Source organism: Somniosus microcephalus, chromosome 5, assembly GCF_052327205.1.
Source record: "Somniosus microcephalus isolate GS21.2 chromosome 5, FLI_Smic_1.0, whole genome shotgun sequence".
Taxonomy (NCBI): Eukaryota; Metazoa; Chordata; class Chondrichthyes; order Squaliformes; family Somniosidae; genus Somniosus; species Somniosus microcephalus.
In genome coordinates, this window is record NC_140991.1 from 173,419,875 (window position 1) to 173,444,186 (window position 24,312).

Sequence of the window (24,312 nt, forward strand, 5' to 3'; positions counted from 1 at the left end):
AACCAGTCCCAACGAAAGCGTCTTTTGCACCTTTAAGGAAACTGCCTTGTTGTCGAGCAAGTCTCTGCTCTGCGTTTCTGTGGCAACAATGAATTGGGCTTCAGTGTCCGAAAAGCTGAGTGGACATGTTTAGAGAAGCACGCTCTGCCCGCTGCGGCGTTATACATTGCGGGGGCCGTTCTCTGAGTCTGCTGTTACAACTTTACATTTTAATTCACTTCTGTGTCTTTGGAAAAAAAATAAACGCTGTGTCTCTGTCCTCCGTGTGAGAAACTTCTAGGAGGGACTACAGAGTGTGTTGTATAGGCTGCTGGGGGAGTAGTTTGTACTCCTTCAGACTTCCCTCGACTTACGATAGGCTTCTCGGTGAATGAGTGGGTGATGAAAGGGATTTCCAGGGCTTAGTGCACAATAGAGCGAGTGAGAGAGAGGAGGAGAGCTCGGTCCGTGTGCAGCTTGTGCTGTCAGCGCCTGCTGCTCTGGGGATGCTTCATCCTGCGGCCGGTGCGCGTCTCTCCGCAGCCCGGCGCTCCTCTCGCTCTCTTTGCCCGGGCACCTCTTAACGCCATGGAGCAGCGCGCATTTCTCATCGCAACCGGCTCCCTTCCCAAACTCAGGCACTATCCGGCGAAGGTATTTCTAAGCGTCGTTCATATTTTGGCCATCGCAGTTGCAGCAAGCAAGACAGGTGGTGAGTGTACGCCTGACGTAACGTTTGTGCATGTGATTTGTTGCAGTTTTTATTTTTTTTAAGATTTGTGGTTAAGGGCTGGTATGTCTATGTGTCCAGATTGAACGAAATGTACATTATAATAAATTGTGCAGTCAGTGTTAATCAAAACATCTAAGGTTAATTAGTTGTGATTGATTGCGAGACCCAAAAATGAATGAAATGCAACATTTTAATGACTTGCATTTTTTAACATTGCAGTGAGGAACAAATGCACTGCTGAAAAAACGAACCGTTGCACCGAATGCCTGCTCCTGGGTCCTGAATGTGGATGGTGTTTTCAAAAGGTGATTTGATTGTTGATGTATTGTTCTTCATGCAAGGTTTCTACAATACATTTCCTAGTCCGTAGAAAAATCAACCTAGATTAAAGATGCAAAAATAATGACCCACTATAAAAATAATTACAGATTCAAGTTCAATAAGATTTATCACGAAGAAGATGTAAGAAATGAAGGAATTGAATATTCAATTTTATATAAGCTGTATACTTTAACAGTCATTAGTTTTGTACAATATTGAATGGTTATTCTGTATTATTTCTGTTAGATCCGTGTATTTTTGATGTAGTGTGTCCTTCAATAATTAGACACGAGACTGCAGGAACAATCAACAGGTATTTACTGGATGAGGGTTACTCTAAAACTAAATGTACAGATCCCTACTCCGGGTTTATATGCAGGTGTGGTCACTGCCGGTACTACAGTATACAGGAGCTGTAAAAAGTAGTTCTCCCCTTAAAGGTACATACACTACAATTCCTCCCCTTTTAGATTGACAGTACCATAACATTCATTTAACAATTAACACATTTAACATGCACATTAACTGAAAATAGTCCATTTATAAATTCAGTCTTTGGGGCGGCTTCCTGATCCTTTCTGGATAGCGCCTTTCCTGAGTGTCTTGTTCTTGGTGCGGAGGCCCCCTGTCGTCAGTTGGTTCATCAGCTTCCGATGCTACTGTTTCTGGGGTAGATGCTACCTCTATGTCGGGTTCATCACCAGGTGCGTGAGACATGGGGTTGACTCATTCCTGTGACTCTAGGATCTGGTCGACATGGCGTCTCACAATGTTCTCCCCAACATCCACTGTGTACATTAGTGGCCCCTGCCGTGTGCATATCGTTCCTGGTTGCCATTTCTCTGTTCGGTAGTCGCGAGCCAAGACTGGTTGCCCTACATTGAAGCTCCTTGTCGGCTTCTCATTGATGTGCTGGAATTGCTTATTCTCAACATCTCTTCGTACATTTGGTCTGAGCAAATCCAGACGAGACCTCAACCTTCGGTTAAAGAACATCATGGCCGGGGTCTGGTTGGTGACTGCATGTGTCGCATTTCTGTAGGCTAACAGGAAATTGTCCACCTTATGCTGCAGTGGAATGTCGTCATCGCACATGGCCCTTACTGCTTTCTTAAAGGTTTGTACGAACCTCTCAGCCAATCCATTTGTGGCTGGATGATACGGGGCGGATGTGTAATGCCTTACCCCATTCCTTTTCATGAATCTTCGAAACTCTTCGGACACAAACTGTGGTCCGTTATCAGAGCAAATCTGCTCTGGCAAGCCGTTCCTGGCAAATATGGTCCGTAGGACTGCAATAGTTTTCTCCGTAGTGGTGGACGACATTTTGATCACCTCAGGCCATTTCGAGTGTGCATCCACGGCTATTAGAAACATTGAGTCCATGAATGGACCAGCAAAATCAATATGCACCTGTTGCCATGGAGATGAGGACCACTCCCATGGGTGTAGAGGGGCATGTGGTGGTGCATTTTGGACCTTCTGGCATCCTGAGCAGCTCTTTGTCAGGTCCTCGATTTGCTGATCGACCCCCGGCCACCACACATAAGCCCTAGCAAGGCTTTTCATTTTCACCCCTCCCAGATTGCCTTCGTGAAGCTCATTGAGCACTCTCTCCCTTAACTTGGGTGGAATTACCACTCGGGATCCACACATCAAGGTCCCCTGGCATACTGACAGCTGTTCCCTTCTGGATGAGAATGCTGGCAACAGTGAGTCGCCATGTGTTGGCCATCCCTTCACCGTCAAGTCATATACCCGAGACAGTGTCGGGTCATTTCGGGTCTCCTCTATATCAGCGTTAGTTACTGGCAAGCGTTCAATTATATTCAAATGAAATATTTCGACAGGGTCCACTGCTGGTGCTTCCTCCGCAGTAGGCAGTGGCAGGCGTGATAGCCCATCAGCATTTCCATGCTGTTTCGTGCCGTTATACTCGATTTCATATTGGTTCACCCCTATAAAAAGTGACCATCTTTGTAGCCGTTGTGCAGTCATCACTGGCACGCCCTTCTTTGGATTAAAGATGGAGACAAGTGGTTGGTGGTCTGTCAGCAAGATGAACTTCTGCCCGTGCAGATAGTGGTTGAACTTTTTCACTCCCCACACGAGGCTGAGGGACTCCCTGTCAATCTGGGTGTAGTTACGCTCAGCTGAGGTTAGTGACCGAGACGCAAAGGCTACCGGCCTCTCTGAGCCGTCCGGGAACTTGTGCGACAGTACCACTCCAATGCCATAGGGTGATGCATCACACGCCAACCGAATTGGTAGTGCTGGGTTGAAATGAGCCAACACCTCTTTTGATGTGATCAATTCTTTGCACTTCTGGAAAGCTCGTTTACAATCGTCATTCCACTTCCATGGTACCCCCGTTTGCAGCAGGGTGTTCAGTGGGTGTAGTACTGTAGACAAATTTGGTAAGAACTTATGGTAGTAGTTCACCAGCCCGAGGAACGACCTCAGTTGTGACACATTTTCCGGTGCTGGAGCCCTGACTACTGCCTCAATCTTTTCAGGGGACTTATGTAACCCCTCCTCATCAATAACGTGGCCACAATACAAGATCTGCTTCTGGAAAAACTCGCATTTGTGGCGATTTGCTCGGAACCCATATTCCTTCAATCTAGTGAGCACCTTCTCCAGGTTGGCAAGGTGAGCACTCTCATTTTCGCCCGTGACCACGATGTCGTCCAAACAACACTGGGTCCCTGGAATCCCTTGCAGGACTTGATCCATTGCCCTTTGCCAAATAGCCGGAGCTGATGCTACCCCGAACACCAGCCGGTTGTATTGGTAGAGACCTTTATGAGTGTTGATCGTGAGGTTTCGAGGCTTCTTCTACCTCCATTTGCAGGTACACCTGGGCCAGATCAATCTTAGTGAAGCGTTTCCCTCCAGATAGCGAGGCGAAAATATCTTCAATCCGCGGAAGTGGATATTGTACCGTGTGAAGGACTGGGTTCACTGTCACCTTAAAGTCCCCACAGATGCGAACTTTCTTTGGTTCCCCAGGCGTATTACTCAACGACCTCTTCATTACAGGAATGATGGGTGTGGCCCACTCGCTGCAATCCACTTTGGACAGTACTCCTGAACGTTCCAAACCTTCCAGCTCTGCTTCGACGGCTGGGCGGATCTCATAAGGCACCGGTCTGGGCTTAAAAAACTTTGGGCTTGCATTTTCCTCTACTTTGATCATCGCTGTTATGCCTTTTAGTGTTCCAAGTCCCTCCTGGAACACTTCTTGTGCATCAGTTAGCATTTTTGACAGTCATCCAGGTGTGGCGTCGTCATCCTTTTTGGCATCTACAGTCAGTGCTTGTATGGAATGCCAATCTAGCTGTATCTTCCGGATCCATTCACGTCCTAGTAGTGGGGGCCCTCCATCTGGCAATACATATAGGTCCATTTTTGGTGTTTCCTTACCGTTATATACAACGTTCACCCTTATTTTTCCTTTGGGGTAGACTTTTTGCTCCTTGTACGTCTTCAAGACAATCTCTGTATCTCTCAAGGGTATATGTGAGAATAGCCGCTTGTAGTCCCTTCGGTTTATGACTGTTAGGGCTGATCCTGTGTCCAATTCCATTTTCACTTGGACTCCAGCTATCTTGAGCGTGACCCAGATAGTTTGATGATCCTCCGTTTGGATCACCTTATGTAGTTTCAGACAACCCAGCTCCTTGCTTCCGGAGTCTGTATCACTTTTCTGTTCGTCTGAACTACTCTCCGTCACCTTATGTACCTTCTTGTACTTCTCCTGTGGAGATTTCTTGCTGCTGGTTTTCTTTCCCGACCTGCAGACTCTTGCTATGTGTCCTACTTTTCTACACTGCCTGCACACTTTGTCCTTAAACCAGCAATCATTATGGTTGTGTGTTGTTCTGCTGCAGCGATAACACTTCACTGTTCTGTATGACATTTCATTTGTGCCATATTCTTGCGGTCTCCGTTGTATCTCTGTAGCGCCCCGTGCTGCTGCTTCGTGTGATACTGCCATGCTGAAAGCCTTTTCCAGTGTAAGGTCCTTTTCAGATAAAAGCCGTTTCTGGGTTCCTTCACTTTGAAGCCCACACACAAGCTTGTCCCTTAAGGTATCTGCCAGTCCCGCTCCAAACTGGCAGTGTTTCGATAGCTTACGCAGTTCCATTAAATACTCAGCATTACTTTCATCTTTATGCTGGTTCCTTTTGTGAAACTTAAATCTTTCTGCTATCAGCAGTGGTGTGGGGTTTAAGTGGTTCTGTAGGGTTGACACTATGTTTCCAAAATCCTTGTCCACTGGCTTCTCTGGGGTTACTAGGTTTCGCAGTAAGCCATATGTTTTTGCACCCATGGAATTCAACAATACCAGTGCTTTCCTCTCATCTGGCACTTCATTCGCCTTGCAGTACACTTCTATGTGTTCGACATATGTCGTCCAATCTTCGACTTCATTGTCGAACGCTGTGATACTGCCACTCTTCGGCATCCCTGGGTGTGGTTAGACTGGCTCAAAATGACGTTTTCCCGCGCTTCCCTTCTTCTCCGCTGCGGCTCAAAATGGCGTTTTCCCGCGCTCTCCCTTCTTCTCCGCTGCGGCTCAAAATGGCGGCTTCCCGCACTCTCCCTTCTTCTCCGCTGCGGCTCAAAATGGCGTTTCCCACGCTTTCCCTTCTTCTCTGCTGCGGCTGCTCAGCCCTGGAACACCGGCTGCGCCCTGCACGTTTGCCTTTCTTCCCCGCTGACGCTGCTCGTCCCTTGAACACCGGCTGCGCTCTGCGCGTTTTCTTTCGCGGCTCTCTCTCTTCTCCCGTCGACACCGTTCAGTCCTGAACACTGGCTGCGCCCTGTGCGCTCTACCCTCTCTCTTCACCTGTCGACGCCGTTCGGTCCTGAACACCAGCTGCGCCCTGTGCGCTCTACCCTCTCTCTTCCGTCGATGCCGCTCGGTCCTGAACACCGGCTGCGCCCTGTGCGCTCTACCCTCTCTCTTCTCCCGTCGATGCTGCTCGGCCTTTTCTGTGCCGTCGGTCGGCTCTAGCCGCCGCTGTCCGGGAAGGGTCTGCACCGTACCTGTTGCCAGCCCGTTTCGCTGGACCACCGTGACTGGAGAACCAAGCCCAGCTCTCAACAGCCTCCCCTGCGATGCTCAATCTCTGCTGGATGACTGGGCGGTTGCTCGTGGTCGATGCCCGTGCTTCTGGCCTCAACTTTCTTCCACTGTTCTCCAGGAGCGAATCCCTGGGAGGTAATGCAGAGTTGCAGGTAGGTTCGAATCTGCCTCGTCGCCACTGTTAGATTTGTGTATTTTTGATGTAGTGTGTCCTTCAATAACTAGACACGAGACTGCAGGAACAGTCAACAGGTATTTACTGGATGAGGGTTACTCTAAAACTAAACGTACAGATCCCTACTCAGGGTTTATATACAGGTGTGGGCACTGCCGGTACTACAGTATACAGGAGCTGTAAAAAGTAGTTCTCCCCTTAAAGGTACATACACTACAATTTCATTTTAACTTAAACTTCATGTTCCACATGTACACCGATGATACCCCGCTCACCTCACCACCACCTCTCTCGACCCCTTGACGGCCTCTGATTTGTCACGTTGCTTGTCTAACATCCAGTATTGGATGAGCAGAAATTTCCTCCAATTAAATATTCAGAAGACCAAAGTCATTGGGAGTGAAATGCGATAAGGCCTGAAAATGGGTGCGGGCACTGCAATGTGAGATATGCCCGTGCCCATTTGGTGCTGCTTGCTAACTAACATGAGAGGAGTGCACAGTCCAGTGACTAACGTGCTGCTGACAGGCTGTCCACTCAGCAGCGACCCAAGTTTGCATCGGTGGAGTGAGGCTGGCTTCACTTAAAGCTAGCCTCCTCCTTTTCAAGGCAGTCTCTAGCTCTTAAAGCTGTACTGCCTTCCAAAAATTAAAATCCTTCAGAATTAGGCAGTCTGCAGCTCTTAAAGCTGAACGGCCTTCAGCACATAAAAATACAAAAAATGCTTCAGCACTAACACAAATGGCTCAACAGGCAGGGAAAGGACATGCAGGGCCTCAGATGTAGCACTCCAGTTTTGTGCAGGGGGTCAACACTGGAAGGCCCTCCCAAAAGAAGGATATGGGACCAGATCGCCGAGGCGTTCACTGTCAGCAGTGTTGCCCCAGGTCCTGGCTCTAGTGCCCAAAGAAGTCTCATGACCTCAGATGAGTGGTCAAGGTCAGTGAATGCATCTTCAAAAGCCATCTCCTACAACTGCATCACTAGCCTCACACACTGCTCAGTACACGACCACAACCCATCACTCACCTACCAACAATCTCTACCAAACACAAGGCATACCTCAAATTCCTAGCTTCACCTCACCCCCTTGGAGGAGATGGTGCTGGCCATTCTTCACAAGGGCATGACTGAGCCCTTGGCCAGTGGAGGGGCTGAAAGAATACAAGATGCCGATATCCTCATATGTTATCCTCCTTCTCATGTCCCACTTCCCCCTCATCCCACAATCTCTTCTGATTTACAAGCTGCACAGGGTATAAGTTTGCACCTCTTACTTTAGCCCCCTCCCTTCAGCTTAACCCTATTGTGACTTCCTCATTTCACACACCCAAGAAAAACAGCCTGCCCAGCCAGTGGTTGACCAAGAAGAGGAGAGGAGAGTGAAGAAGAGGAAGCAACACCATCACTCGATTTCACACTCCCAGTCACCAGCTCCTCAAGGTCATCCTGCAAGGCCATCTGCAGTGTTCCCCACTGAAGGTCAGCAGCCTTCCACCAGCCATGCTGCAGTCACTGGGGTAGCACTGCATGACATCACTAGGATAGGCCAAGGCACACGCAAGACAGGCACTAATGGAATGCACAACGGTGATTAGTTGATTTTTTAATGTAATATTGGATGCATACATGGATAAAGTTGAATTGGAAAGTTTGCTTTGTGGTGGCTTTTATTTCAGCATTGTGGCAAGAAGACACTGTGATGGTCAGTAACAGAGGGAAGGTAAGGTGTGGGACAAACGTTCACAGTGCGGATGATTCGCTCTCGGATATCCCAGCCAGAAAAGGGCTGTCTGGGTTGCCTCCTTCCTTCTGCTTCCTCCTCTTCTGCTTTCCCCTCTTTTGCTTCTTCCTCCTCCCTCTGCGAGCAGCTTGTCCCCTTTGCAGCCTCTGCTCCATTTTCATGTCATGCTGCAGCCCAAGGGATCTGCAACTAGAGCCCCCAGGACTGTGAGCAAGTGGTGTTCTCAGAGGCCTTCCTTTAACAGCCAAAGCCTTGTAAACTTCCAGCAGCACTCCCTGCATACTTTAACAACTTTTTAAATGTAATACACCAAGGCACTACTCCAATAAAATGTAAAAAAAAGTCCAAAAGCAAAAATGTAAACTTACCTGAAAGATGTGTGTGTCCCTTTAAGAAGCACTGGCAGCATCTCTGTTGTACTGCTGCACGCATGTTCTGTGTGTGGTTTGGAGAGGGCGGTATCAAAAGTGGTGACGTTGAAAATCACAGATGGTGCATCAATTCAGGCTTTGCACACTAATTGATGTCACAATCTGCTTCATTTAAATGTGGGCAGCGAGCGCAGGCAATGGCAGCGCTGCCAACCTGCCCAAAATGGCAGCCACCGCGTTCCGCGCCAAAGTGAGGCGGCCGCCTTTTTTTTTACAGCAAAACCGGACTTAACGGCCGGCGCTAAACCTCCCAATTTTGCGGCCATTGTCTTTGGACCCCAGCACAAACCCATTCCCTAGCCACCAACTCCATCCTTCTCCCTGGCCACTGGCTGAGACAGAACCAGATTGTTTGCAACCTTTGCGTCCTATTTGACCCTGAGCTGCACTTCCCAGCCTATATCATCTACATCAGCAAGGTTGCTAACTTTCACCTCAGTAACATCGCCTGTCCCCGACCATGCCTCAGCTCATCTGCTGCTGAAGCCCTCATCCATGCCTTTGTTACCTCTAAACTCGACTATTCCAATGCACTCCTGGCTGACCTCCCACATTGCATCCTCCGTAAACATCCACTCATCCAATACTCTGTTGCTTGGATCCTAACTCGCACCAAGTCATGTTCACCCATCACCCCTGTGCTTGCTGCCTACATTAGCTCCCAGTCCAGCAATGCCTCGATTTTGAAATTCTCATCCTTGGTTTCAAATCCCTCTATGGCCTCGCCCCTCCCTATCTCTGTAACCTCTGCCAGCCTTGCAACCCTCCAAGATCTCTCTGCTCCTCCAATTCTGGCCTCTTGTGCATCCCTGATTTTCTTCGCTCCATGATTGGTGGCTGTGCCTTCAGTTGCCTTGGCCCTAAGCTCTGGAATTCCCTCCCTAAACCTCTCCACCTCCTTTTAAGAGGCTCTTTTAAGCTTACCTCTTTGATCAAGCTTTTGGTTGCATTTCCTAATATCTGCTTCTGTGGCTCAACATCAAATTTTATTTGATAATTGCTCCTGCAAAGCACTTGGGACGTTTTACTACGTAAATTTGCTGTATAAATGCAAATGTTGTTGACTTCATTTTGGACAGTATCCATTGAAGTTAGTGAAGTTGGATCAGTGAATGAACAAACAAAAGAGACAGGTGACCATTTATGTGCATTTGACAGTAAGTTATAATTCATCTTGGGTTTTCAATTGTACTGCATTTACAATATATAAATATTCTGTACATTAGGATTTTTCAGATGAATCACTGCATTATAAGAGATGTGACTTGATCAGCAATCTAATTCAAAAAGGCTGCAATTCAGATTTCATTGAATTTCTTGAAGTCAAAAAAATAATGGAAGAAGAACAACAAAGTTCTCAACTGGCCCCTGGCAAAGTCTCTTTACAACTGCGATCAGGTTTGAATCCAAGTACTGTACTTTTTTTTTCTAATAATGTTGAAAATATTTATAAAATGTCTGAGCAGGTTTTTACACTGGGCTTAATGTCGTTGATATAATTTGTAATAGTCTTAAGTTTTGTTAGCTTTGCTGTTCCTACTAAAAGTTTTTAATATCTAAGAATAATTCTAGTTCATGTGAACAGAAGTTCATGTTTTTAATGTTACAAAATAATATTTTGCAAGTTCTATGAATGAAGGGATAGTTCAGTATTTCCCTTTAAATAGTAGATTATTTTCTTGCTATTACTCAAAGTTTGACATTCAGTGTTTGCTTGTATTTTCCGAAGCACTCGTGTTCTGTCTTATTATTGGTATTCATCAGTGCAGGAGTTTCAACAACTATAAATAATAACTGTAAAACACTAAGAAACAAAAAAAAATTCAATTTTCAAACAAAGGAAATTTTTTTTTTACAATACTTTGAGTATAATCCTGTTAAATTCACAGCTCGCACTGCCCACCCAATGTCCCTCTCGAGTGGCTTCGGCCATTTTGAGGTCTGGGCCTCATTTCCGTAATCCCAGCAAGCTGCGAGTGTACTTTGGACATTGATTACACTCCTGTGAAGCGCCTTGGGACATTTTACTATGTTAAAGGCACTATATAAATGCAAGTTGTTGTAGTTGCTAGGCAGCTCACTGGTCAAGGTGAGCGGGAATTCCAGCAGCTCCATCGCGATGCCAAGTCATAAATTTTCTCCTAGATAGGGGTGGAGGGCTGGCAGCTGGCCAGAAGTGTTTTGTGGAATGCACCTCCTGGCCCCACAAAATTTTTTTAAAAACTCAAAATTTACCCTTTTATCTGAGCAGCCTACAGTAATCCCCTTAAACACCCCTAGTTAGAATGCTCAAATGCTGCTACCAATGGGTGGAGTCTGCACGGTGCATGCTCCACCCATTGGAACCTTACACTTGTATTGGTGCCGGACAGCCACTGTAGGACCCTTACTTATTACAAATAGGCTCCTGCCTGAAACAGGTACCTGAGCCACCCTGCTGAAGGCACTGAAGAAAATGGCACTGGCCATACCCCATACCGGAGGCGGGGATGGGCCAGTAAATGGTACACTGCCATTTTCAGCTCACGACCACTCTGTTCCCACTGGGTGAAGGCCATGAATGTTGACGCTTTTCAGTTACCCTCAATTTTTTAAAATCAAAATGGCACTGCAATACAATAAAAACTTAATACTAATTATTTGAACTTCCTCGTAGACTGAACAAATGAACAGGAAAAATTGTGTGCGTCAGAGAATATTTTATAAGGACAGGAACATTATATCATGTAAAAGCAAAAAATGCCTGGAATTTCTGTGGGGATTCTTCCGCTCTCCTACTGTAACTTTAGTGGAAGGTCGGCAGAAAACCTGGAGAAACGGTGCAAATTATTCTTCTGCTGAAATTTAGGTTTGCATCTCTAACACTAAAATTTGATAAGCTAACTTGTGAGTTTATACAGGTGTTATTTAAGAGGCTGTAGATATTATGGCTCCATTAGTTTGTGTTCTTGTAATCCGGGGCATGGTTTTGACTTGTAGTTGCTAACCTGGCCTGTTCAGTTACTCCTTTTGGGGGAAAGGGTCTAAATAGGCAAACTTAAGATCAGTTAGAGGCTAAAGTTCTGGAGGGAGGTTTCTCCAGATAGACAACTCTTGTTAATCCTTGCTGAAAGTTGCAAGAAACCATCTGGAAATGACTGATTTGCTTTCTATTTTCTTCATGTTTGTTAAAGACGGTTCAGTTGTGGTTTGTTGCTGTTTTTCTAAATACAACATTTTAGCCAACAAGGGGCATGTCAGACACGTGACAAAGTAGGTCAGATGTACAGCAGATGCAATACTATATATAAATAGATATACATAACAGATTGAAACAAGTGAGTTTGTGCAGAATTCTTGAGTTTTGGATGACCTGAAGGAGCTATATTGTTGTTTGAAATCTATGATTTTTGTAAGTAACTCATTAATAAATCAGGGCTTTCATTCGAACCAGGTAACTGGAGAATTTCTTCACATGCTGTAGTGAAAATTGAGTGTGGTAAATGATAGCTAAATTTAGCACAGAATTCAGAAAGAAAAACATATATTCATCTTCCACAAGGCAATCCAATGCTATCTTTTGCAGATATCTTTTAAATTTAAATGCATAATCAACGTAAAAGTCTGGAAAAATATGCCAATTTTAATTTGACAAACTTTGTTATTTCTGGCACATTTCAGATAATTGTTAAGCCTCGTCAAGTTAATAAGTAGTTTGTGGCAATTTGGTCATAGTGATGAAGAGTTGCGTAATAAAGTTGCTAGAAATTTTGGATGATTTAACATGACTATAGTTGTCAGAATCAAATATTCCTTTCATAATCCTAACTAATGTTCCTTCCTCAACCAACATGTGAAGCACTTTGGGCTGTTCTGAAGATGTGTCAGCTGAAGGTGTTAAATGAATAGAGGTTCTCCCTTTCTCTGAAATAAACACCAATATATATATTTGAATTATTAACTTAGCTTTTAAGCTTGTAGTCTATATTAAAGTTTAGCTTGTTGTCACATGCCAGCCGGAAATATATCGCGTGCAAAATTAGGATCCGTAGCGCCCGTTTTTTGGACGCTACGAGTGCCCTTACAGGTCCAAAATGGCATCTGCGGCGCGCATGCACACTTCTGATGCGAGTCGCGCTGAACGCCATATAGATGGGGGCGTTAGTGCGGGTGCAGTGAGTGTCCACCGGAAGTATGCAGTGCAGGTAGATCAAGATGTTAAATAGCATGCAACACTGATTTGACAGCAGCACTGCCATTTTGGAGCACAATGCTCCAGCTAACACCGCCTCTTAAGCTCACACAGCTGAACATGCGTTCAGCAGCAGGAAGGATTCCTGACCAGCGCTATTTAAAGGGATCATCAACTACTTTCAGGTTAATTGCTGATTGATTTCTGTTGGTTATGTTTGTACACATTTGGTGCTTTCCATAGTTGTTTCAAAAGTGTACAGGGAGTGGTGTGGCAGGTATTGAAAGACTTTGTCCTGACTTCAAGGCTTCGTCACAAACCACTTGCTCCCAGACATGAGTGTACCAGTAGGCATTCCACTTGGAATGCAGTATGACTGGGAGAATGAACAGGGGCCACACAGAGCAGGACAATCTGCTGGAAGAGGGAGTGGAGGAGGTGGAGAAGGGTTCTCAGCAGGAAGCCATATCCACCCAGGGTGCTGAGAGAGCAATTCTCCTACCTGAACCTCAGAGAGGAACAGTGTGAGACGTCTGCGTTTCGCTAAGAACATCCACACTGAAATCTGCCACCAGCTGCAGCACAACTGCAACCTCAGAGCAGGAGGAGAATCGCATTGCCAATGGCTGTGAAGGTGACGGTGGCTCTGAACTTTTATGCGTCAGGCTCCTTCCAGCCTGAAGCTGGAAATATTTGCAACGTCCTGCAATTTACCGTCCAGTGTTGCATAAGGGAGGTCACTGAGGCTCTCTATTCCAAGAGAGCTGGCTACATTTCATTCTCTCTTGCCAGAGAGCAGAAGGCCGAGCGAGCAAATGCTTCGTGAGGATTACAGGCTTCCTCATTGTGCAGGGTGCCATTAACTGCACGCACGTCACTTTACGGGCACCGCATGTCAACTCTGAGATGTACCGAAACCAAAAGGGATTCCACTCCCTCAACGTCCAGCTGGTGTGGGACTATATGCAGCTTATCATGCAGGTCAATGCCCGGTATCCTAGCAGCAGTCATGATGCCTTCATTTTGCGGCAGTCCGCTGTGTCATTGCATTTGAGCCACCGTGGCAAACCAAAGGGTGGTTACTGGGTGACAAGGGCTATCCGTTGACAACATGGCTCATGATTCCGGTGCGCAACCCACACACACGTGGGCAGCATGCATACAATGAAAGCTAAGCTGCCACACGAAATGTCATAGAGCAACCATTGTCGTGCTGAAACAACACTTCCGCTTCCTGGACCGCTCTAGAGGAGCCCTGCAGTACTCAACAGAGTGGGTGTCAAGATTCGTGGTGGTCTGCTGCGTGCTGCACAACCTCGCCATCATGAGGGCGCAGCCCTTGCCACCAGCCATACGCCGACCAGCTGAGGAGCAGGAGGAGCAGGAGCAGAGAGAGGAAGGGGGGAGGCAACCTAGACAGCCCCTTTCTTGCCAGGCTGTCCATGAACAACTCATCGAACTGCGATGCCAGTAAACGCAACCCCAGTTCCCCATTCACCAGCAGTCCCACACTTTACCTTCCCTCTGTCACTGACCATCACAGCGTCCGTTTGGCCACAATGCAAAAATAAAAATCACCACAACAAACATTCCAAACCAAATTTACACCATGCCATATTGCATACAAACGACAACTAATCACCCTTGTGCATTCCCTTAGTGCCTGTCTTCCGTGTACTTTTGCCTGTTCTAGTGCTCCTATGCAGCGCGCCTCCAGCGGCTGCAGCATGGCTGATGGTGGGGGAGACTTCAGATGCCCTTGGAGGAAGACCTCGAGCAGCTCTGGGCCTAGAAGGCTCGGCTTCGGACTGCACCACCTTGGGATGGGTGGCTGGAGCCTGGGCTGCTGGTTGTCAGGCAACAACAAGGCAGCTGATGGAGTGGCAGTGGTGGGATGACAAATGCTGTCATCCTGAGAGAGGACAGCAGGTTCGTGCTCCATGGAGCCACTGCCACTCCCCTGGGGCGGCGCCTCAGCAATCCTAGTAATCTGTTGGAGGACAGATTGTTAGACTGCAGTAACACCCTGCAAGCCCCTTTGAACACTGGAATCCTCAGCCAGGTTGGCAGCAGTCTGACCTTCCATTGTAGCACCCAGACGCTTCTGCTTGTGCTGCAATGGAAGCTGAGACATCAGGAATCAGACACTGCATCAAGGTTGGGTCTGCAAGTGTGCTAATGGAGTTGGCCACTACTTCCATGCTGGAAAGGATGGCTCCAAGCTCTGTGCAAAGCCCTATGCCAGGTTGGTGCCGGACTCCACCATGCTCCTTGACATTGCATGCAGCCTTTCTGGCAGGACTGCCAATGCACCAAGCATTTAATTGTGCCTACCCAGCCTTCTTATGTTGCCTGGCCCATTGAAGTGCTCATCTGAGTCCTCTGCAGCAGAACTCGTGTGCGACCTCCGGCAAGCTGACACCTGCGCTGCCCTTGCCCCCTGCCTTGACTGTAGGCCACTTGTGCCTGATGTCTCACCACGTACTGATCCCGCCTCTATGCTGTCCTCTAAATTACACGCAGTGTCAGTATCTGAGCTGGTGGCTGCGAGTGTGAAATCAAGGGATGGTGTTTCTTCCTCATCACTGTCTTCTTCCTCTCCCACCGCTGCCTGGCCACATTGCTGTTCTTGGGTAGCTGAAAGGAGAAAGACACAAGGGTAGGGTTATAATGAGGGGGGGTGGGGGTGGAGGATGGGGAAGTAAGAGGTGCATGCTTACACCATCTGCATTGTAAATCAGACGCGATTGTGGGATGAGGGGAAGTGGGATGTGAGAAGAAGGATTAGGTGTGAGGATACCGTCATCTTCTACGGTTACAGCCCCGTCGCTGGCCACGGCCTCAGCAATGTCTGCTTCAGTGATGGCAAGGATCGCCTCCTCCATGGGGGTAAGGACATGCAACCACGCCTGTCCCGCGCCGGTTAGGTTCTGTTGCCTCTGGTTATGGGCCATCTTGTCCTGTAAGAGAGAGAGGTGCGTCAGTTGAGTGCGGTGCAATGTGTTTGGGTGATGTGGCTTTCATGGTTGAATAGCTGGCAGTCTGTGCAAGCTGTGAGATGTGGGTATGAGGCATGCAGCAGTGCTAAGTGTGTGAGGGTGAGGTGAACCTATGAATGTCATTTATGAGTCCTGATTGACAGAGATTGTTGATAGGTGAGTGATGGGGGTATGGTGCATTGAGCAGTTGCTGATGCTAGTGGTGCAGTTGGCGGGATATGGCATTTGAAGAGAAACTGCAAAGTGCTACAGTACAAAGGGATCTGGGGGCCCTGGTGCATGAAACACAGAAAGTTAGTATGCAGGTACAGCAGGTGATCAGGAAGGCCAATGGAATCTTGGCTTTTATTGCAAGGGGGATGGAGTATAAAAGCAGGGAAGTCTTGCTTCAGTTATACAGGGTACTGGTGAGGCCACACCTGGAATACTGCGTACAGTTTTGGTTTCTATATTTAAGAAAAGATATACTTGCTCTCAAGGCAGTTCAGAGAAGGTTCACTCGGTTGATTCCGGAGATGAGGAGGTTGATTTATGAGGAAAGGTTGAGTAGGTTGGGCCTCTACTCATTGGAATTCAGAAGAATGAGAGGCGATCTTATCAAAACATATAAGATTGTGAGGGGGCTTGATCGGGTGGATGCGGGGAGGATGTTTCCACTGATGGGTGAGACTAAAACTAGGGGGCATAATCTGAGAATAAGGGGCTGCCCTTTCAAAACTGAGATGAGGAGAAACTTCTTCACTCAGAGGGTAGTAAATCGATGGAATTTGCTACCTCAGAGATCTGTGGAAGCTGCGACATTAAATAAATTTAAAACGGAGATAGACAGCTTCCTAGCTGATAAGGGAATTAGGGGTTACGGGGATCGGGCAGGGAAGCGGAGGTGAGTCTAGGTTCGGATCAGCCATGATCCTATTGAATGGCGGAGCAGGCACAAGGGGCCGTATGGCCTACTCCTGCTCCTACTTCTTATGTTCTTATGTTTATTCACTTACCTTGACCACTCATGTCAGGTCATTGAACTTTTTGCGGAACTGCATCCAGGCCCTCGGGGCTTGACTCCTGGCATTGACCGCCACAGCTATCTGGTCCCACTGCCTTCCGAGAGTTTGTTTGGTGGGCCTCCTGTGAATAGCGCAATCTCTCCTCCTCTCCACCAAGGCCTCCAGTGCAGTGTCAGAGAATCTTGGAGCCCATCTCTGCCATGTTGTGCCATTATTCAGTCTCTTTCCACGTCAGAATGAGTTCCACAATGACTTCCACCACCTGCTCCAGCCACAATGCACCTCCCCTTTACGAGGTGCAGGCTGGCTTTAAGTAGTGCAGGCTGGCTTTAAGTGGTGCTAGTCTCTCACAATTTTGGGAACCCTGCTGAGGCGTGCAGCCATTCAACAGCATGGTTAGTGCTGGCTGCACGCTGCAATCATGATAATTAGCAGGCAGCATGAAGTTGGAGTGCTGCCTGCATCGGAAGCAATGGGCGTGGGTTAACCCCACATCACGATCCCCGCACCCATTTTCGGAGTGTTTCAATTTAGCCTCCATAGTTTCTTTAGGAATTCCGAAGTGGAGCACTGACACATGACACTATGTGCCATTGCTTCATTGAAGTTTCTCTAAGCATTTTTCAATGGCCAATTGTTATGCTTAGAAAAATACAAGCCAAGAAATTCAATGGTGGCGCACTTGTTTTCAGGCACCAAATGGGCATCTAAACATAGAAACATAGAAGATAGGAGCAGGAGTAGGCCATTCGGCCCCTCGAGCCTGCTCCGCCATTCAATGAGATCATGGCTGATCATCCAAAATCAGTACCCGGTCCCTGCCTTCTCTCCATATCCCTTGATCCCTTTAGCCTTAAGAAATATATCCAACTCCTTCTTGAATATATTTAATGAATTGGCCTCTACTGCCTTCTTTGGCAGAGAATTCCACAGGTTCACCACTCTCTGAGTGATGAAATTCCTCCTCATCTCTGTCCTAAATGGCTTACCCCTTATCCTTAGACTGTGACCCCTGGTTCTGGACTCCCCGACCATCGGGAACATCCTTCTAGCATCTAGTCTGTCTAGTCCCATTAGAATTTTATAAGTTTCGATGGGATCCCCTCTCATTCTTCTAAACTCCAGCGAGTACAAGGCCAATCGACCCAATCTCTCCTCATACGTCATTCCTGCCATCCCAGGTATCAGCCTGGTGAATCTTCGCTGCACTCCTTCCATGGCAAGAACATCCTTCCTCAGATAAGGCGACCAAAACTGCACACAATACTCAAGGTGTGGCCTCACCAAGGCCCTGTACAACTGCAGCAAGACATCCTTGTTCCTGTACTCAAACCCTCTCGCTACGAAGGCCAACATACCATTTGCCTTCTTAACCACTTGCTGCACCTGCATGCTTACCTTCAGTGACTGGTGCACAAGGACGCCCAGGTCTCGTTGCACTTCCCCTTCTCCCAATCTATTGCCATTTTAGATAATAATCTGCTTTCCTGTTTTTGACACCAAAGTGGATAACCTTGCATTTATCCACGTTATATTGCATCTGCCATGCTTCTGCCCAATCACCCAACCTGTCCAAATCATACTGGAATTTCTCGGCATCCTCCTCACAGCACACATTCCCACCCAGCTTTGTGTCATCTGCAAACTTGGAGATATTACATCTAGCTCCCTCGTCCAGATCATTAATATATATTGTGAATAGCTGGGGTCCAAGGACCGATCCCTGCGGTACCCCACTAGTCACTACCTGCCACTCGGAAAAAGACCCATTTATTCCAACTCTTTGCTTCCTGTCTGCCAACCAGTTCTCTTTCCAAGACAGTACCTTACCCCCAATCTCATGTGCTTTAACTTTGCACGCCAATCTCTTATGCGGGACCTAATCGAAACCCTCTTGAAAATCAAAATACACCACATCCACTGGTTCTCCCTTATCTATTTTACCAGTTACATCCTCAAAAAATTCCAGTAGATTCGTCAAGCACGGTTTACCTTTTGTAAAGCCATGCTGACTTTGTCCGATCCTGTCACTTTTTTCCAAGTGCTCTGCTATTACATCCTTTATAATGGACTCTAGCATTTTCCCCACTACCGATATCAGGCTTACCGGTCTGTAATTCCCCGTTTTCTCTCTACCACCCTTTTTGAACAGTGGGGTAACATTAGCTACCCGCCAATCCATGGGTACTATTCCAGAGTCTATAGAATTTTGGAAGATGACCAGCAATGCATCTACTATTTCCAGGGCCACTTCCTTAAGTACACTAGGATGTAGATTATCAGGCCCTGGGGATTTATCGGCCCTCAATCCCATCAATTTCCCTAACACCATTTCTCTACAAATACTGATTTCTATCAGTTCCTCCCTTTCATTAGACCCTATGTTCCCTGACATCTTTGGGAGGTTATTTGTGTCCTCCTTTGTGAAGACAGAACCAAGTATGTATTTAATTGGTCTGCCATTTCTTTGTTCCCCATTAGAAATTCCCCTGATTCTGACTGCAAGGGACCTACGCTTGACTTCACCAATCTTTTTCTCTTCACATATCTATAATTGCTTTTACAGTCAGTTTTTATGTTCCTGAAAGCTTCCTCTCATACTCTATCTTCCCCCTCTTAATTAATCCCTTTGTCCTCCTTTGCTGGATCTTAAACTGCTCCCAATCCTCAGGTTTACTGCTTTTTCTGGCCAATTTATATGTCCTCTCCTTGAATCTTATGCTATCCCTAATTTCCTTTGTTAGCCACGGTTGAATCACCTTTTTTTTATTTTTATGCCAAACTGGGATGAACAAATTCTGTAGTTCATCCATGCGATCTTTGAATGTTTGCCATTGCCCATCCACCGTCAACCATTTGAGTGACATTCCCCAATCGATCCTACCCAACTCGCACCTCATACCATCAAAGTCTCCTTTATTTAAATTCAGGCCCCTAGTCTCTGAGTCAAATATTTCAGTCTCCATCTTAATGAAGAATTCTATCATATTATGATTGCTCCGACCCAAGGGGCCTCGCACAACAAGATTGCTAATTAATCCTTTCTCTTTACATAATACCCAGTCTAAGATGGCCTGATCTCTAGTTGGTTCCTCGACATATTGGTCCAGGAAACCATCCCGTATACACTCCAGGAATTCCTCCTTCACAGTATTGTTACTAATTTGGTTAGCCCAATCTATATGTAGATTAAAGTCACCCATGATAACTGCTGTGCCCTTATTGCACGCTTCTCTAATTTCCCATTTAATGACATCCCCGACCTCCGCATTACTGTTTGGAGGTCTATATACCACTCCCACTAACATTTTCTGCCCCTTGGTATTTCTCAGTTCTACCCATACAGATTCCACATTATCAGAGCTAATATCCTTCTTTTCAATTGTGTTAATCCCCTCTTTAACCAGCAATGCTACCCCACCTCCTTTCCCTTTCTGCCTATCTTTCCTGAATATTGAATACCCCTGGATGTTGAGTTCCCAGCCTTGGCCACCCTGGAGCCATGTTTCCGTAATCCCAATCATATCATATTCATTTACCTCTATTTGCGCCGCTAATTCATGCACCTTATTACGAATGCTCCTCGTGTAAGGGTTGGGGGCTTCTTTAAACTGGTTTAAAGTAATTTTCCTGGTCTTGCAGCCTTTGCCTGCACTCAGACCAATTCCAATAAAACCAATTTAAAAACAGCGGTTCCGAATCGCTACCCCTCCTTTAGTTCTGAGTGGAGGAACTTATAATTAATGATATTAAATTGGAACAAGTGGTTTGGATGAGAGAAAAATCAAGTTTTATGACCTAAATAAACTACAATCCAAAGAATAAACTATACCGCACGAACACAGTAATTACATTAAAACTATATAACAGGGGGGTTGCAGACGGCGAAAACGAGGGATAAAATGACTACAATGTTATTTAAACAATCTTAGCAATACCCTTAAATCACCACCCCAAACTCCTGCTAGGTTGCCTTGTCGAGGAGTCAGAACACCCTGCTCACCTGTGGTCCAGCGAAGTAAGAGAGAGAGAGAGGCTCACCTATGGTCCCAGGAAGTAAAGAGAGCGATAGCTTCTCAGCAGCTATCTTATATATCTGGTGAGCCCCCCCTCCCCCCTGCTGTATGCCTGTCTGGGAAATTCGCGCCCAAAAAGTTCCAATTCACAAGAGAAAAGCTGTGATTGGCTAACTCAAAGTGGTTGGACTGGGTTAGAGTCTGCACTGTGGGGCCGAAATGTTCCCGCCCACTTCCGGTGTACACCTGGGCTAAAACAAAAGAGAAATGCAACAGCCCTATAGTCCAATGCCGGGTGATTTAAAAACCCATTCATTGCTTATGCAGATCCCATTCAAGATACAAAAGTCTCTTCTGCAGTTTAGATGTATCCACTCAATATACAAACAAATGCTAATAGCATTCAGTTGCTTTGTAAACAAAGCATTGCCCTTTGTCTTCATTGAACCTTACTTCCAGACACAGAAAGCTGCTTTCCAAACCTCTGTGTCTTCGGCCATGTGGCGACAGCCATTTTTATCCCTGGAAATTTAAAAGCACAACGCCCAGGGATACTTTAATCAAAAATAATTGATCTTCAGAACTGTAAATTATTGCGAATTCTTACAGTCCACCCTTGGATACTTCCAGCTTGCTTGTAGTATCCTCTTGAAGAAATGAGCAATAATTTCTGACCCCTCACAAACAACCATCCCCTGTATTTACCTAATAGCTATCTGCCACTGATCCCCGTCCCATCTATTCCCCTTAAATTCAAGAAAAAAAACCATGGTACGGTAGGCATCTTACAGATACTTCAGTTTTCAACAAGGGGTCTCATACCCCTACACGCTTGTAAAATTATACAGTGTAAACCAAATTTACAATCACTTTTTTACATCATAAGTTATTACAAAATGTTGCAATCTTAGTTACACAATGTAATCTAAATGATCCCAAGCACGGAGAGGGTCCTACGCCTCTGCTCAACTTGGAGTTGTCACAAACTGGTCCCAAGCACGGAGAGGATCCTACGCCTCTGCTCAACTTGGGGCTGCAACATAAAATACAAAAAATCATTAAACAACATGCTTAAATGAACCCCGATCATCACGTGCCGATGATGGGTCGCGAAATTCGAGTGGGCATTGCTCCTCCCACTCGGGCAGTAAAAGTACCTTCCACCCCCCTTTGATCGTCTTAAACTTTAAAACAGGCAGAATGGATTTACAGACCAGCCTGCTCCGCCAGCCCCGAGCCGTTCCCTTGTCCTTTTGTGGAGGCGGGGTACCCCTCCTGTTTAAAATATACCTTAGCACAGACCGAGACCGGGGAGCATGGGATCTCGACTCCCAGTCTTTCCCCCTCCCGTCTACCCTCGACTGGCTGTAGAAAATGATGGGTGCCTGTGTGGCGGCTCTCGCTGGCCCCACACTGATCCGGCCACCCACTCATCCTTCCCAGCCACACTTACCCTCTAACTTTGCCCGTGGGCCCCCGGGTGAGTTCCTCCCTTCCCTGAAGGCACCCACGCGACTCTTGGGTCTCCCCCTCCTCTATACAATCTTTCCCGGGCCATCACCACCCACCCCCGAGGAACGCGTCCCTATCACAAGGCGCCCGCGCGTCCCCATCGTGACTCCTCAACAGCGAGGTCTCCCGCAAGTGAACTTCGGTCAGGATAGTGCTGGCTGGAGCCATCTCCTCCCCGTAGGAGGAGTAGGCAAGTTCCTCCGGATCCTGTCCGGTTTTTCCCGAAGATCGCTGCGGGGTCTCCTGGATTAGTCCAGTGGCGAGGTGATCCCCAACATTCTGTCTCCATATCTTCATTCGGTGTCCAGCTCGGGCTGGGCGAACATGGCTGCTTCATTTTCCAATCTCCTGTAAAAACTTAAAAGAACACGCAGCCAGGTCTCACGGACCTGCTGCCTTAGGTGGAGACATGGTCGGGTCCCTCGACCTCGGACCAAAGTACAAACATTCGGCACACATGTAAACTTAAACTCTTTAAACTTAAACTTAAAACTAGTTATATCAACAAAACTTAAAATATACCTTAAAGCAAGCTATATACACACATATAGCTATAATACAAATGCCGCCCGTCTCCAGACGGCCAGGCTAATCTCTGGCCCCGTCGCAGATTGCTGCTGGCTGCAGCGAAGCTGGACTGCCTCCTGTCTCTGGTCCCCCGCAGCTTATGGCTGTTGAGTGGGGACCCCTGTTCTTTGGCTTCTCCCCGGCTCGGGAGTCCGCCTTACTCCACTGTAAAGTGGGTGACCATGCTTTCTTAGGCTGGGGCACCCGCTGAGACCTTCTGAGGGGTGTCTCTATGGGGAAAACTTTGGCTGGTGGACCCTGAGCTTAGGTCACAGCCCCAGCTGGATGGGAACCTTCTCCCCCATGTCCAAATAGCCCGCACTGTATAATGTACCTGGCAGCCTGCCGGTGCAAATCTCTCTCTGGGTTTGTCTGCTCTTCCCTGCCCACTCATGTGTTGGGGGCAGGTATACTCTCACCACCTGCTGCTGGTGACTGGAAATTTTCCTCCCCATGTTTAAAACCTAGTGTCAGCTCCCTCCATATGTCTCCTGCAAGAGGGATTGCTATCCCTGCCTCCCCGGGGTTCCACATCATGGGGGAACCATTCTAGAGGCTGGCTGGGAAGCTGGTCCCTTTAAGCAGGTGAGTGCGCCTGCGTGAACAATTTCTTTAACGGGCTGGGGAACTGCTACACTCGCGCAGGCAACCGCGCCTGCGTGTTCGGTCTCTTTAAAAAAGGTTGGAAGAACCACTGGGTCTTCCAAGCAGGCTTCTGCCCCTGCGCACTTAAACTGAGCAGCAGGGATCTTTAAACGGCTGACTGCGCTTGCGCGCTCGGCCCCGCAGAGGAAAGGAGTCGCTGGATGTTCCGGGTTCGCGACTGCGCCTGCGCGAACCCGGTGTTGGCAAAACTCTCCCCTCAGGCGCTCGACTGCGCCTGTGTGGGAAAAGTTAAGAAAATCCGCTGGGGGTACGGGCTGTGGATCTGCGCTTGCGCAAACCTGATCCTGGCAAAACTCTCCCCTCAGGCGCATGACTGCACCTGCGCGAACGTTCTGCTCAGAAGACTGGCGGATTCCCGTCTCCAGACCAGCGACTGCGCATGCGCGGGCAGCCTCCAAGCGATCTGTGAATGGATGGGCAGCAGCCTGCTGAGTTCTGATCCCAGGCTGCTGTTTCTCCATTTCTAAGCCACATAATCCTTTTAAATTTGAACTTTGGGCAAAACTAGGGTCCCACTGGGGTAGTGAAGTGTCCCAATTTGTGGGCTGGACAACTTTTCCCTTAGAACAAGCCACAGTGCCTGTCTTTACAAGCTGTGAACTTGAACTTGACTTGTACAAATTTTCTGAATTTCTCTGTGCCCCATCCCTGCCTGTAATCACTGCCGCTGGCCTGGACCCATATGGGTCCCAGAAAGTGCCTGCACGTGCACCCTCTTTGACCAGCATACCGGCCAGTCATTGTGGGGAGGCAGAGGTGGGCGAGGGGGTTGCAGCACCATTGATGGCTGCTACCTTTCCCTGGTTGGTCAGGAGAGACCGCATTACCTCCAGTAGCGACTCGACTGAGGCGGGGGAGATTCCTGTCTCTACCCATTGGGCTGGGGCTGGGGGATTCTT

General features: G+C 47.4%; 1 protein-coding gene across 2 annotated transcripts in view; it reads left to right on the forward strand.

Annotated features, from left to right (window-relative positions):
• The first annotated feature begins 202 nt into the window (after nt 1-202).
• The window catches only part of itgb8 (integrin, beta 8), a 200,250-nt gene continuing 176,140 nt past the window's right edge, over nt 203-24,312 (forward strand). Inside the window, exons 1-3 of one of the 2 annotated variants that reach the window (XM_085988439.1) lie at nt 203-691; nt 932-1,017; nt 9,705-9,888. In XM_085988439.1, coding sequence (XP_085844565.1) covers nt 568-691; nt 932-1,017; nt 9,705-9,888 — 394 coding nt within the window. In that variant the 5' untranslated portion in view covers nt 203-567. The remainder of the gene's footprint in view (nt 692-931; nt 1,018-9,704; nt 9,889-24,312) is intronic. The other variant, XM_085988441.1, reaches the window with a different exon arrangement.